Source organism: Olea europaea, chromosome 18 (genome assembly GCF_002742605.1).
Source record: "Olea europaea var. sylvestris chromosome 18, O_europaea_v1, whole genome shotgun sequence".
Classification (NCBI taxonomy): Eukaryota; Viridiplantae; Streptophyta; class Magnoliopsida; order Lamiales; family Oleaceae; genus Olea; species Olea europaea.
Genome location: NC_036254.1, coordinates 19611754 through 19627239, shown reverse-complemented (window position 1 = coordinate 19627239; position 15486 = coordinate 19611754). Strand labels below are relative to the sequence as shown.

The window sequence follows — 15486 nt, the reverse complement described above, 5'->3', positions numbered from 1 at the left end:
TTATAATTATATTATTATTATTTAGTTACTCATTTTTAATGGGTTGCCCAATAATCATTCATCTTTTTATATAATTACTCATTCAACACTCCTTAAGTAACCGTTTCGACTTTCAAATTGTGAATGAAAAATCGCACATGACAAACGACAATATTATGTGGTGTATTAACTATTTTAACCATGTTCATGTCACTAAAAATACACCAAAGTTTTGCAATCGGTGTAGGGAAAAACGTGTTTGGTTGGACCTTTTTGTTGATATGAATATAGGCGATGGATGATTAATTTTATGAAAAGATGAGTAAATATTGGATATCGACGAATAATGAGTAAATAATAACAATTTTATGTGTTGATTTATCTATTCCTATATGCTGATTAATGCATTTTGACTATTTTTTCTTGATCATCGTCGGACAGTAGAGCCCACTTTTTAAAGGCACCGCAAAACAAGAGTCGGTTCACGACATAACCTCACCTATTCGAGATCTCGTCCTCCGATTTCCATAATTCAGTGATCTACTAATCCCGGGTCTTGCCAAAGTCAGTATCTTTGATTGGGCAGTTTCAGTTCTGAATCTTCTGATACATATGGGTATGTCTACAATCCATTTAAACCTCAATAGTTCCGTTAATTTGTTTTTATCGAAAAAACCCCTAATTCAATGATGCTTTGTTATTTATGATAAATGATTGACTAGAGCAGAGTAATTTTTTTTTTGTTTATATAACGTATTTGCTTGAATTTAAATAAAACACGGCCTACTATGTACGTTTCTTATATTTTGGTGCTTAAAAGCTTTGCTTTATTGCAACTGTTCAATTAGTGGTTTGCGCCTTGCATTTCGATATTTGGGATTTAGGATTTTATTGGGTGGGATTTTGATCCGGGTGCAATTGGTTTTAAATTTGATCTGATGGTGTAACTACAGTATACTTGGCTATGGTGCTCTGGTTTTAACTGGGCTGGAGCTCATGAGTTTTGTTTGCTAAGAGACTTGAAAACTTGTTGCTAGGTTGTAAATGAACTTATTTTTAATTACCTTGGAACCCCTCCAAATCGTGGAGAAGAATCACGATGAATTATAGTTTGCTCAACTGATCTCCTTTCTTTATTTTATTTAGTTAGGGCTAGTTCCTTTATTCTTGCTTTGTTCGGTGTTGGGCATACTGTAGGGTGCTACAGGAAACGACAAGGTTTCTGAAGTTAAGAGTTTCTGTTCAATAACATTACAGTTCTTGCTAATACAATTGCTGTACATTTTTATCCAGGTAAAAGCGATGGTTGTTGCTCAACTCACCTTATAGATGGGGATGGTAATTTCAATGTTGCTGGACTGGATAATTTCATGAAGGAAGTTAAACTTGCAGAATGCGGGCTATCTTATGCCGTAGTTTCCATCATGGGTCCTCAGAGCAGTGGTATGACTTTTTAGTAAAGATACTTCCTTGTCTCTTTCATTCGCCAGTTCAGAATATGTGAATTTTGGGTGGCTTTGTTAGTACTTCTGTTATTGAATTAAATATTCCCTTTCATGGCTAAGATATCGGTATTTTTTTTTTTTTTAGGTTAATTCCATTTCTCCCTTTTAAAATCCTGTATTGCGTTTTCACAGTTCTGAGATTCCTGTTCATCACAAGCTTTCATAGTAATCTTGCATTTTCTGTCTCCTCTACTTTCAACTGATATAAACGTGTTTCATGACATTGACAGGGAAGAGTACATTGTTAAATCACCTGTTTGGTACTAATTTTAGGGAGATGGATGCTTTTAAGGGGAGGTTCGTTACTTTAAAACCTTTTGTTACTTCTCTTGTTTGTTGGTTGATAAAATTCAAATAAAGTATCCGAGTTCCCTCAGGTTTCAAACTACTAAAGGTATTTGGTTGGCGCAATGTGTTGGCATTGAACCTTGCACTCTTGTAATGGATTTAGAGGGAACTGATGGAAGAGAACGAGGAGAGGTACCAATGATGACACTTTTACTTGACGCTTCATATTCTATTATCATATTTTTGTTTATGGTTATTTTCATTATAATACATGTTTAAAGACTTGTTATTTAGGGAACATACTGATGCCGACATACATTTGCTGTCTTTCTTGCCGTATAGACTTACTGTTTGTCATGCGTACTGCTGCTGTTTGGGACTTTGTTTGTCTTTCCATCAATACTGTCTTCAGAAAGCCACAACAACATTATTTGGGAACTTATTTGATAATATAAGTTTGTAATACATCGTCCCCCTTGTGATGACTGTTGATAACATGATTTTGTGCTGCATTCTCGTCATGATCTTATATGGAGCAAGTATGACGAGATTATGTTTCTAGGATCAAATGGACTGTCATCTACATATGTTACCTTGCATAAGAATGCTTATTTGTTCGTAAGTTTTCTTTTGTTTATTCAATTATGTTATTTTATGCCAAGGGATCTGGAGAGGTAGACAAATATGCTTTTAGCTGGTCCTTCTTGTTCTTTTCTAATCTTTTTGCTCCTTTTCAGGATGATACTGCATTTGAAAAGCAGAGTGCCCTGTTTGCCCTAGCTGTTTCGGATATAGTGTTAATAAACATGTAAGATTGTTGCATTGCATTAAAAATGTATTGATATCATTTAACGCTTCAATTAAGTTATTTGGGATTGTTATAGAGTTATACTAATATAAGATGGAACCACATCACAGGACTGTATGTTTGAAAGACTGAAAGAGGGATTGTTATAGGTATTGGATGATTTATTGATAAGGAAGGATTTGAAGAGAATGTAACGCATCATATTAGTGTTGGTTGGATGGAATTGCCTACTATTTGACTGGCCTTGAGATTATCGTTTATTTGAGATTTTTAAGTCATTTATATTACACGGAAATATTTCAGGTGGTGTCATGACATTGGCCGTGAGCAGGCTGCAAATAAGCCTCTCTTAAAAACTGTATTCCAGGTAACTATTGCACATGCTCTATTCTAGCATATTATTTGGATTGCTAATTCTTTACTGATTTATAATTTTGATGAACAGGTCATGATGAGATTATTTAGCCCACGTAAAACAACTTTGATGTTTGTTATACGTGATAAAACAAGGGTACTCTCAACCTATTCTTTTCTCGTTTGATGTTGCCATTAATTGTACTTCAGAAACTTAAATTCTTAGATCGTATAGTTCCGTGAATTAAGGATTTGATATGCTGGAGCATTTTTTTTGACATCTTGTAGACGCCTTTGGAAAACCTGGAACCTGTTTTAAGAGAAGACGTTCAGAAGGTACACCAAATGTGATATTTTAATGTATTATGAACTATCCCATCTGTTGTTGGTCTAAGCTTCTCTCCTTCCTCCTTTCCCTACTCTCGCTTTTGAAGATATGGGATGCAGTTCCTAAGCCAAGTGCGCACAAGGAAACTCCATTAAGTGAATTCTTTAATGTAAGACGCATATATCTTTATGATTAAGCTCGGTTAAGAGCATGTTTGGCTAACCTTAAGAGATGCTTAAAAGCACCTTTTTTGAGTGTGTGTCTCTAGCTAATTTCAAAAAAAGGTGCTTCCTTGTAAGCGTAGCCCAACATGCTCTAAGTCTGTGTTCTGTTTTATATGATACTTGTTGATATGGATGACTACAGGTTGAAGTTACGGCTCTTTCTAGTTATGAAGAGAAGGAAGAACAATTCAAAGAGCAGGTTAATACAATGTTTGAATTCTTTCTAGTGATTTTGTGTTAGTTCTTGTTCTCGTGAATGCCCTGGCTTCATTCTTTGCCATTTGTACCTTCTGTCATTGTTTTTAGGAGGATGCTTTTGAGATTTTTAGGGATCTAAGACTTTTTTACTTGTTTGTCTTTTGATCAAGGTGGCGAGCCTAAGACAGAGATTCTTTCATTCTATTGCTCCTGGTGGGCTTGCTGGGGATAGGCGAGCTGTAGTTCCTGCTTCCGGCTTTTCATTTAGTGCGCAACAAATTTGGAAGATCATCAAGGAGAACAAGGATCTCGACCTGCCTGCTCACAAAGTCATCATCTAAACATCTATCCTGATGTCATAATAAATTATTCAGACAGATCATCACTGAGGAATTTGCTTATCTATTATAGGTCATGGTTGCCACTGTACGTTGTGAAGAGATCGTGAATGAGAAATTTTCTTCTTTTATTGCAAACGAGGTACCTTTTCTTGTAAACGCATGTTTGAAGGTTTTGTTTGATTCATAATATTTTGCGTTATTTTATCTGCACGGACAAATCCAAACAACATAAAACATCAAATGTAATTTGATTAGGAATGGCGTCAACTGGAAGAGACTATACAATCTCGACCAGTGCCAAGCTTTGGGAGGAAGCTGAGCTCAATCCTTGATGTTTTTCTAACGGAGTAAGTCGATAGCTGCCCGAGTCCATACTCTTCTTGAAGCTCTGCGACAATTATTGTTAACATAGTATTGCCCTGGATATATTTGGCAACCCTTTGTATGACAATTTTCTTAGGAGCTTGTTATTACTTGAATCTTGGGTATATTTGGTGACCTTGAGTATGACAATTTGCTGAAGACCTTGTTATTACTTTGAATCTTCCGAACCTTTGCTATCATGAATCTGTTAGACTGTGCTGCTGTTAACTATAGACTAGGTTTCCAAAAGACTAACAAAATATTTCCTTTGATCAGCATGCTTCTACTTGGGAAAGATATTTCCAGTTCCAGACCACTTCCGATTGTTCACTACAGTAGGTTAATCTGGACTTTATGATTGGTAATTAATGGTGTGAGTGGATTTGAAGGACAATGGGTCTGGGCTGGTCAGTTTGGTCAAGTACAAGGAAATTGCAGCTAGGCTGGAGGAGGGCGGAAGCATATAGATATCTGAACTAAAACTAAAGTGATTTTTGGTTCTTTTAAAACTTTAAATTAATGATACATGAAGCGATGTGAAATTCCTTATAATAGGTGGAACTCTGTATTGATTTTGCACACTGTCTATATTACTATGTTGATGGACTTTGTGAGCGAGCATGGGCCTGTTTATTAATCAAAATTTTCGCTGACATTTAAGATTTTGGCAAGCTGATTTTATATCAGGATATTCCTTTTCTGCATCTTAATAATGTAGTGTAGCATTGAGAATTTCCTGAGATATTCTTATTCATATGTTTTTCCACCTTTCTAAACTAGATACGATGCAGAGGCGACCTATTTTGATGAAGGTGTTCGATCTTCAAAGCGGAAACAGTTGGAAGAGAAATTGTTGCAAGTAATGCTTCTTTAATTCATCCTTGAAATTCTACAACTATTAAAAAAAAAATTTGTATCACTATTGTCCATAAAATGTAGATTGAGCAAGGGCAAATAGAGCCTGACGACATTTTTTGTTCTTTTGGAAGTTGTGCCTTTGTTTTTGATAGTATAACCTACCACACTGTATATTCAATAATCCGTTGGCTCTCCCGTTCACTCTTCCCTATCTACCCTCTTCTCTCTCTATCCATGAGAGAAGTAACACTTTTTTTTTCAGCTTTTAAGAGTCAAAGGTGAAGCATCACATAAGTTCTATGCACCGATATTGTGAAATGAAACTTTTGATTTTGTTGTTGCTGGTACATATAAGAATTTAACACACATGCCATGCATCATTAAGGTGGTTTTTAGTTTTTTTATTGTATTTGTCTTACACGGGTTGTTAATAAACTTAAAAAGAGCTGACATAGGTTTTAACTTCATGACTGAGCATTAATTACCTATTAACCAATACTTCCTCTAGCTTTTCGGTTTTCCCCCCTCATGTTCATTTTTTTTGGTTTGGCATATTAGCTTGTCCAACCAGCTTATCAATCCATGCTGGGACATGTTCGATCTGGAACTCTTGATAGATTTAAAGACGCATTTAATAATGCCTTGAACGGAGGGAAGGGATTTGCTATGGCTGCTCGTGAATGCTTTGAGTATTTCATGTCACAGTTTGATGAGGGTTCTGCAGGTATGATATCTTACATTTACAATGCCATCTATATTCACATGGAGAGAGGGATGGGCATGTTATCACATGCATTTCATCAGTACTTAGAATGGAATTCCCAAGAAGATTCTGAAAAGGCAAATGAGCTGCAGATTTCAATTTGAATTGCTGCAACCATTAACATAATTCGTTCAATTTATAGCTGACATTCTTCATGCGAAAAATAATTTTAACTTATAGCTGGTGCTTCTTGATGATCTTAACGGACGCATTAAGTGTAATAGAAGGCTAAATTTAAAATTCAATAGCTGATAATTGCATATCGTGCTACTGATTAGCTTAATATTTTCCAGAAGCATACATTGACCAAGCAAACTGGGACTCGTCCAAAGTAAGAGAAAAGCTCCATCGCGATATAGATGCATACGTTGCAGCAGTTCATACAGCGAAGCTCTCTGAACTTGCAAATATGTATGAGGTATGAAATCTTGTGATTTTGTAACTTTGCAGCTGTCATTTGACCGTAGTAAATTATAGATCAACAGCTTCGGATGTCCTGTATGTACAAGTGTGAAACCTTGGATGTATGGCATTATTATTGATGTGTGAAATTGGCAAGTGCAAGGATGTATCCTATTATGATGGATTACCTTGATTTTATCAAATATTAGGCTGTTATAGCTAGTGACAGACCCATTACCAAACAGAGCTGTTTAACTTTACTAGAACTTATTTTCAGTAGTAAATGTGGCGCGATAAAATGGTTTGACTGTATTTCCATTGATATGATTTCTTGTGCAGAAAAAACTGAATGAAGCATTATCTGGCCCTGTTGAGGCTTTACTAGATGGAGCCAGTGATGATACATGGCCTGCAATAAGGAAACTTCTCCAATGTGAGACTGAAAAGGCTGTTGCTGGGTTTTCTACTGCTCTTTCTGGTTTTGAAATGGATGAAGAAACCCAAGATAAAATGCTTCTAAGGTTGAAGGAGCACGCTAGAGGATTGATTGAAGCGAAGGCGAAAGAAGAGGCTGGAAGGGTTTTGATTCGCATGAAGGACAGGTACTTGCTCTATGTTTTCAATTCATGACCTAGAATTTGTGTGAACAAAGAAGTTTTTTGGTTATGGGTTCTACTTGTGGGAACTGACTGATACAATAATTTATAGGTTTACAACAATATTTAGCCATGATTCTGATTCAATGCCACGGATCTGGACGGGGAAGGAAGATATTCGAGCCATCACCAAAACTGCTCGATCTGCTGTATGATATTCTTGAGTTAGATCTTTGGTGGGATTATTTGTTTCTTGATTGGATCGTACTTCTAAAATTATCCTTTTCTTTTTGTAGTCTTTGAAGCTACTATCTGTTATGGCTGCAATCCGTTTGGATGATGAAGCTGATACTGTTGAGAATAAATTGTCCCTTGCTCTTTTGGATCCCAAGGCTGGTACTACTAATAAAAGCAGTTCAATGGACCCTCTTGCCTCAAGCACTTGGGACGAGGTAATCATTTTAATGCTTCATCTCTTGAATCTTTTTGAAGTATTTGTTAAATTCTCATTTGCTCAAATACAGAGATCTCTGTGGAAAACAAGTAAACTGCTTCACATGGGTGTGTTCGAAAGTGGTTTTTTTATTTCTTTCTTTTTTTATTTTTGCTTTTTGCGGCACGAACCTACTTAGTTTCAGTGCGTGGATGAAGTTGAACCGACTTAGTGATGGTTCATCTTGTAACTGTATATAAAGAAAGATCCCATAATCTGTTTTAATGTCATGTATGACAAATCCAAGGGTGTCGGTGTCAGGTAAATATTTCTATTTCACAGCCTATTCCACAGTGTATTAATATTCGTTCTGTGATTGGATATTCAAATCCAGGTTCCAGCATCGAAAACTTTGATTACGCCAGTCCAGTGCAAATCCTTGTGGAGACAGTTTAAGGCGGAGACTGAATACACTGTTACTCAAGCCATTGCTGCTCAGGCACGATCTCGTACACATAAAATACTCAACGAAAATGTGTAATTTTTGTGTAATTTTTGGGTCGTAAATTTTACATCCATTATCTCAGTTTGAACTTGAACTTGTGTACAGTATTACTCTGAACATCTTTATGTTTATCGTTTATTGTTGGTAACATATAATATTGACAACCTGAAATAAACATGGGATACGGTTTTGTTGTTGAGTATGATAGATAAAAGAATTTTCTAATGAATTATTACTGATTCTTCTTCATTCTCGTTTTTTAGGAGGCTAGTAGGCGAAGTAACAACTGGTTACCACCTCCATGGGCGATAGTTGCATTGGTTGTCTTAGGTTTCAACGAATTCATGACACTTTTGAGGTACGCTGCAGCATACTTATGGAGACCGTGTGAATGTGTGCATTTATTTAAATTTCTTGGGCCGTCTTTTGTGATTTTTTCTTTTTTTTACCCGGGATTCTCTGTTATCTGGTGGCATTCTAGATCGAGACGTCTCTCATCCTCTTCTTTTAAATTAATGAGTTTTCTTTTTAGCAGAAATCCCTTGTACTTGGGCATTATTTTCGTTGCTTTTCTGCTCGTTAAAGCCCTATGGGTGCAATTAGACATCTCCGGTGAATTCCGCAATGGAGCTGTAAGTATCTATCCTATTGTTGCTAAGTGTTAACCCGTATTATATTTTTCTCATAAATACGTCCGATTTTTGGTTCTAAAACTTTATCCATTTTGATATTAGCCTACCTGTGGTCAGCCCAGAGCTTGCTAAATGAATGCTAATAGAAATCACTCGGGCATAAAACTTTTAATATGGAATTTTTGGTTTAATAGCTCTTTTTCACGCCTGCAGCTTCCTGGAATTCTCTCTCTGTCGACCAAATTTCTTCCTACTGTCATGAACCTTCTTAGAAAACTAGCAGAGGAAGGCCAAAAACATGCAAACACCGGCTCTCAGCACAACGCTCCACAAGCAGCAAAGAGTTCCCAGAGCGTCGCATCGTCTAGTGCTTCTTCAGAAGTGACCTCTTCCGAAAATGGAGCCGAATACTCGAGTCCTTCAGCACATCACAAATTGCAGTAATCACTCAGTTCATAAAGCAGTAACTCAAAGGAACAAATCTTGAAAGCATTCATATTTGTGTAGATCTGATATACAATGTGGGCCATGGTTTGTGATGAAAAATGCCCCACTGATATATAATTTATTTTAGATTACAATCCTCATTAGGCGCGATTGTATGGTAATGTGAACACTCCCATTCGCACTTGTTTGTGATTATTTCTGCGCTTTTACTTTCAATTTTGTATCATGATAAGTGAAATAACACTGTATTTTGAGGACTACAGGAATTTTACGTATCATTTTGTGTTCATGTGATAAATTGACTGTATTTTATCAACTCTTTTCTAGTGTATATGTTAAGAAACTGACTTCTTTATCTTCTTTCACTGTCCTAATTTTCTTCGAATATGTTCGGTAAAGCTTTTTCATGTTTATAAGTCAGTCGAACATCATTTTTATTTTCGAGTTCGGTAGGATTTATAACTTGTATCTATATATTCTTTAGGACCCATAACTTATAATTTACAAAACGTTTTACTAAATATACCCTCTTTCTGCTACTCACTGGTGCTTACAGCTCTGCCTCGGGTCTCTTTCTGCGTGGGATGCTGCCTCTCATAGTGATTTCATCGGTATGTTGGAGTATTTAAAAGTAACTTATATGAGTTTATCTCGGGAAAAAAGGGCTAAAACCTTTGGCATCGCAAAAATGTAAATTATTACTTCTTCCAAACATGCTGTTGAAGTTCAATTCTTAATTGACTAGCTCTTTCCCAACTGGATTAGGAAAATTACCCCAACCGTAAGATATTTGGCCTATGATATTTATTAATTGTCAACCATCTTCAAAATGGTTTAGGACATATTTATTAATTTTATTCGATGCTGCATTGTTCTAATTCTTCTAATCTTCCAACACCGTTGTTATTCAGACTTAACCAGTGGGAAGTGTTTGACAAAGATTAAGTGGACAGTGCTGCAGTGTCAGAAGAGGAGCACCAGAAGCTTTGATAGATCATCACATTTAGGTTGTGGGGCCACTTCTTCCTTCAAATATTTTATTAATGTGGGCCCCGGCATTGTGAGAAATCTGTCAGCCCCTATGTCAAGATTTTCTTGGCACATCAGATTTATCCAGATTAAGTTGATCTGTGGGTTCGAAGTTCAAGTCGACAAGACAACAACCAAAATTACCAAGCTAATACTATCAAGAAGAAAACCGTTTTCGCCTTTAATAGCACACTAATATCTTGTTTGTTTAGGTAAATTGTATGATTATGAACTCATGCGCTTTCCGCTACCACTAGTATGATGTACACCAAGTTCGTCTGGATTGAGATTGAAATACCAGAAGAAGGACAATATTACATTGAGTAACAGTAGCAAGAAAACGACTACCATAATTTTTATGGAACATGACAATGTGTTAGGTGTACCATGGGACAGTTTCCTCTTAAATTCTCAACAAAACATAGAACTCAAAAGTTATTGTTGAATTAATTATTATTATTATTATTATTATTATTATTTATTTATTTATTTCCAATTTTTTCTGGTCAGATTGGTTGGTAAAGTTTTACTCCTATAGTAGTAATTTCTAAATGAATGGCCCTTGTAAAAATGGTACTCCGTGGGCAAAAAATAATTAAATAAGAGCCTTAAATTTTATGTTGGAAGCACAGCAAAGCAAATTCAAGCAACTATTCATGTGCATTGAAAGGGATAATGTATTTTGAGTTGTTAATATATCATTTATGGGAATGGCAAACCAATTCGAAGAACTTCTGATGCAGTTATTCAATTAGTTTGGACTTGTTTACTATTGAATTGGGACCAAGATAAAATTGGAAGCACCGCAAAGCAAATTCCAGCAACTTTTCATGTGCATTAAACGGATAATGTGCAACATTGAGTTGTGAATTATATCCCTTATGGGAATGGCAAACCAATTCAAAGAATTTCTGATATAGATATTCAATTAGTTCGGACTTGTTTAGTATTGAATTGGGACCAAGACAAAATTGGAAGCACCGCAAAGCAAATTCCCACAACTTTTCATGTGCATTAAAGGGATAATGTGCAACTTTGAATTGTCAATTATATCCCTTATGGAAATGGCAAACCAATTGGAGGAATTTCTGATACAAATATTTAATTAGTTCGGACTGTGTAGTATTGAATTGGGGCCAAAACAAATTTGGAAGCACCGCAAAGCAAATTCCACCAACTTTTCATGTGCATTTGTCTCTATGGATTGAATGTGAGCAGGTTTCAATGTATTCAATGTAGATCCAAATCAAAGCCATGGTTTTTTTTTTACTTTTTTTTCCCCATTTATGTGCTAGCATATTCTTAATATAATCTTTAATAATTTCACAAGGAAATTCAACTTGGAACAGAATATATAAGCATGGTCTTGATCTTCCTCAATATATATGAATTATTATTTTTTTCTAGAAGAAAAGAAATTGATTGGATCTCTAGCATGTGTACTATAAATTATGTTGATACATAAAACATTAACTAGCTCATCGTAGTAGACTCTGAATCATTTTCATCTTCTCATGCAAAAAGTGTTGGAAAAATGGCTTGGTTAAGCTTACTTTGGGCACAATTTTAGGTGGGGCCCATTGGTTCAATTTGAAAGATCAAAGTTGATCCGTGTCCTTCTCTATAAGAGCATCGAAATCATATGTTTACTTGTTTACTTGTCAAAAATGATAAATGGGTGAATGAGAAATTGGAGTTCAAAGTGGACAATTGGAAGAAGATTTATATTGGAGGGAAACTATATTTAAGTTTATCTCACATAGGAAGTTGTTGAATGAAATGATGACTTTATATATAATTACACTTTGGAAGGGTGTAATTGTGCATAGCATGGAAGCTTTCTCCATGTTTGCACTCGGAGGGATGCAAATTAAGGATCAAAATTGTACATCGAGCCTTGAACTTGTGTATGGATGTGACTTGCGTACACGAATGTCGGATTGAATGGAGTGAAAATTGTAACTGAGCTCATTTTCCACCATTTAACACCAGAAAATTACACTTCTACATAATTTTCAGTTTTGCATAATCTCCAGCTCCAAATCTTTGCACAATTTTCAATTCCAGTTATTTGAAATTTTTTGTTAAAGTCTTGATGGTGTAGTTCTGACACAATTTTATTTCGTAGTAGAAATTAAAGCTCTCAAATTCTCCCAATTCTTTCATTGTATCTTGAGAGATAGACGTTCAAACTAAACCTCAAGCACTGACGGTGAGGGGGCGAATTCGTTTTAAGAAAATTCTGTATACACAAGTCTCGGGTCGCAGATTTACAGTATTTCAGCGCATATTATATTTCTGCAGTTTTTATTCTCCATTTTTTACATTCTTGCTGTAATAAAAAAAGTTTATATTATTCTATATTATCATAACAAAAAGTGTTAGTATCATATCCTCGTTTTGTATACTGGGCACGACAATGAACAATCACATTCCTTTTATTTTCTTTAATTTTCATGCAATCTTCACCTTACCAAATAAGTATGGGAGTGCATAATATTTCTTTTCAAGAAATGCTCTATAAATTCTTATAATTACCAATAAAAATTATTTCTTTGGTCCTGGAAAAATTAATCTTCACAATAATGTTATTTTATTTATTTTTGCTAGACTTCCACCAATGCTAAAATTCCTCGTCGTGGTCTCCAAATCAGTCAACCATTGCCCAAAGCAATATATATGATCACATGTACTCAACAAAGAACCAATGGCAATCTTCATACAAGTTTGTTGGAGTTTGATGGTTGATAAAGTGTGCGTAAGAGTGGTATCAAAATGTGCCTAGCGGCTCAGACATGTGACAGTCTTATTTGAAATGTGTCTAATACTTTTAATCTATCGATCCCTAAGAAAATGATCGTGTTTGGTCAAGGGTAATTTATTGTTTATTGAAAAAAATCAAACTAGACAATCTTTTTAAAATGAGGGAGTGATTATTAAGATTGATCCTCATAATAATTTTTTTTAGAGACTTCCAAGAATGATAAAATGCTTGATCATCTTCAAATCAATCAACCATGGACCAAAGTAATATTTGTTATCACATGTAACCAACAGGTCAGGAATGAAAGTACCACAGGGTTTGATGGTTTGTAAAGTGGGGAAGAGTGGTATCAAAATGTGTCTACTCACCTAGGTTCGATCAACTTGGAATGTAATTGGTGAGATATGAACTGGGCAACCTATATATAGTCGCTTCGTGTTGGACTCGACTTATAGAGTCACAATATCTGTGCACTAGCTAAAAAGAAAAAAAAATTGTATGAGTTTGTAGGCTCAACTTAACACGTGTCATGTAGGCGTTGATACCTTTTGATGTGTCTGTCCTAAGTCGTGTAAGGCCAAGAGTGACCATGCATAAAGTTGCAATAGACTAAGTCAAGCCGACTCGTTGTAATCTAAGGTCAATTTGACCCATTAGCCGAGTTGGGCTCAATCCATGGTCTGTGCCCATGAAGGGCCGAGCCATGAGTTCTTTAAGATTGTCAAGTGTGAGTTATCAATCAAGATTATCAAACTAGATTGAAGGTGATGTTGTGAAGCGTGAGTTGTCAATGATTGAATGTGATGTTGTCAAGTGTGAGTTATTAATCAAGATTCTTCATGTAACACAATTCTATATATAGTTATACACTACGTACATACTTGTTGGGATTGTTGTCTCAAATATTCTAATTTAAAAGGACTTGTATTGCAAATATGTTTTAAAATTGTTACCATTTAATATTCGTTTTCATGGTGAATTCCTTTTGTTGGTGAATGACCTGTATTTTCTCTGATTGGAAGTGTTGGTATAAATTTGAAAAGGAAACAAATGGACAGTACTTGATCAATCTGCATTTGGAGTACTTTTTGGGTCTTGCATGTATCTAAGATTTATTTTATATAGAAAATAAATTTTGATTTGAGGTTTGATTATTTTTTTGTAGTACAAGACTAGAGAGTTCGTATTTTTCAAAAATACAGAGGGTTTTTAGGTGAGTGAAATTCTATATGATAGAAAATTTGATAGTTCGTAAATTTTTTTTATCTTTTTTATTTTATTTATTTATTGTTTTTCTCTGAACAATAAGAATCCAGTGGACAAATAAAGGAATTGGTCTTATTTTCCAATAAGTGATATTAGAGTAATGAAAAATTATAGCAAGTACAGGTTTGCTATATTTACAAAAAATGGTTGACAGAATTGATACAGATAACACTTGCCAACAACCCGTCGACTAATGGATAAAAAAGAAAAAAGAAAAAAAAAGACACCAAATGCTGCCATCACAACACCTGGTGCAATTCTGGCAGCAATTCCTCTGTACAAGAGGAATTGCTGATAGCAAGTATGAAATATGACGTGGAGGAATTTGTTGAGAGAATAATTTTGACTTGTGACAAGTACAAGTCAACAATGAGCTGATTTAGTTTGGATTGCGCATGACTTTGAAAGGAAGATCAATTCGATCAAGTATGGATAAACTAGTCACTTTAGTGTATATTATCTAAAAGGTGGAGCATACTTGGTTAGTTGATCGAAGTTGAACAATGAGTCTCTTCGTGGAAGACGTTGATGAAGTCGTTTGAGTAAGATTTATAGTCTCATGAGATGCTCTAGTTGTCATGATAGACAACGTTGTTACAATTAGTGGATCCACATGTTTGCATATGGATATTGATGACATTGATGTAGAGTGTGTAGGTGTTTGGTGGAGTAGATGTCGATGGCTAATAAGCTCTTTTGAAAGTTGAGCAAAAGGGTTACACCATGAATTTTTAGCAATTTGTTTCGGCGTGAACTAATGAAATTCTGAAGAGATTTTTTTGTTAATTCTAAGTGATTATATTCATCTGCTATAGTACGTTAATTCTCCATTTTTAGAATTGGGTTGTCCAAGTTTTTCAAATTCTATATATACACACACACACACCCCTCTCTCTCTCGAGTATTGAAATCAAAAGTTACGGTACTCAAAAATTCTTTCTTCAGAGTACTTATATTGCAAATAGGTGCTGAATTTGCAAATATTTAAGATACCTTTCGATGGTGAATTTCTTTTGCTTGTAGGGCGGCATGACCTTACTCTGATTGAAAGTGTTATTTTCAATTGAAAAGTAAACAAATGCGCAGTCCTTGGTCTAGTTGAATTTGGAGTACTTTTGAGGTATATTATGTATTGAAAAATTTGTTATACATAGACCATATTTTTCTATTTTATATTACGTGATTAGAGAGTTTTGGTGAGGAAAAAATTGTAAGTTCAATGTTACCTACTGAAATAATTATTGTTCATTCAAATTCCACGTTAGCCATAAAAGGGCTCATTACATGCCCACACGTCTTTGAAAATTTGCACCTCAGCCGTAAAGTAAGCTGAGTGAAAGATGTCTTGATCACCTAGACTTCCCTGAGCAAAGGAGTGGAAAAAACCCTAATACTTGACTAGA

General features: G+C 35.2%; 1 protein-coding gene across 2 annotated transcripts; it reads left to right on the top strand.

Annotated features, from left to right (window-relative positions):
- The first annotated feature begins 376 nt into the window (after positions 1-376).
- On the top strand, positions 377-9340 carry LOC111367693 (protein ROOT HAIR DEFECTIVE 3-like). 2 transcript variants are annotated; one of them, XM_022988692.1, is made up of 23 exons: positions 377-595; positions 1273-1422; positions 1715-1781; positions 1862-1964; positions 2510-2580; positions 2884-2947; positions 3026-3091; positions 3223-3270; positions 3369-3431; positions 3629-3685; positions 3855-4013; positions 4096-4164; positions 4281-4372; positions 5169-5247; positions 5805-5970; positions 6303-6427; positions 6751-7013; positions 7120-7216; positions 7304-7459; positions 7835-7939; positions 8209-8303; positions 8481-8577; positions 8791-9340. In XM_022988692.1, the coding sequence occupies exons 1-23, from the start codon at positions 592-594 to the stop codon at positions 9019-9021; spliced, it is 2427 nt and encodes an 808-aa protein (XP_022844460.1). In that variant the 5' UTR covers positions 377-591; the 3' UTR covers positions 9022-9340. The 2 variants fall into 2 exon arrangements, with proteins under 2 accessions (XP_022844460.1, XP_022844461.1); XM_022988693.1 differs by lacking the exons at positions 377-595; positions 1273-1422; positions 1715-1781; positions 1862-1964 and adding an exon at positions 1983-2390.
- The last annotated feature ends 6146 nt before the right edge of the window (positions 9341-15486 follow it).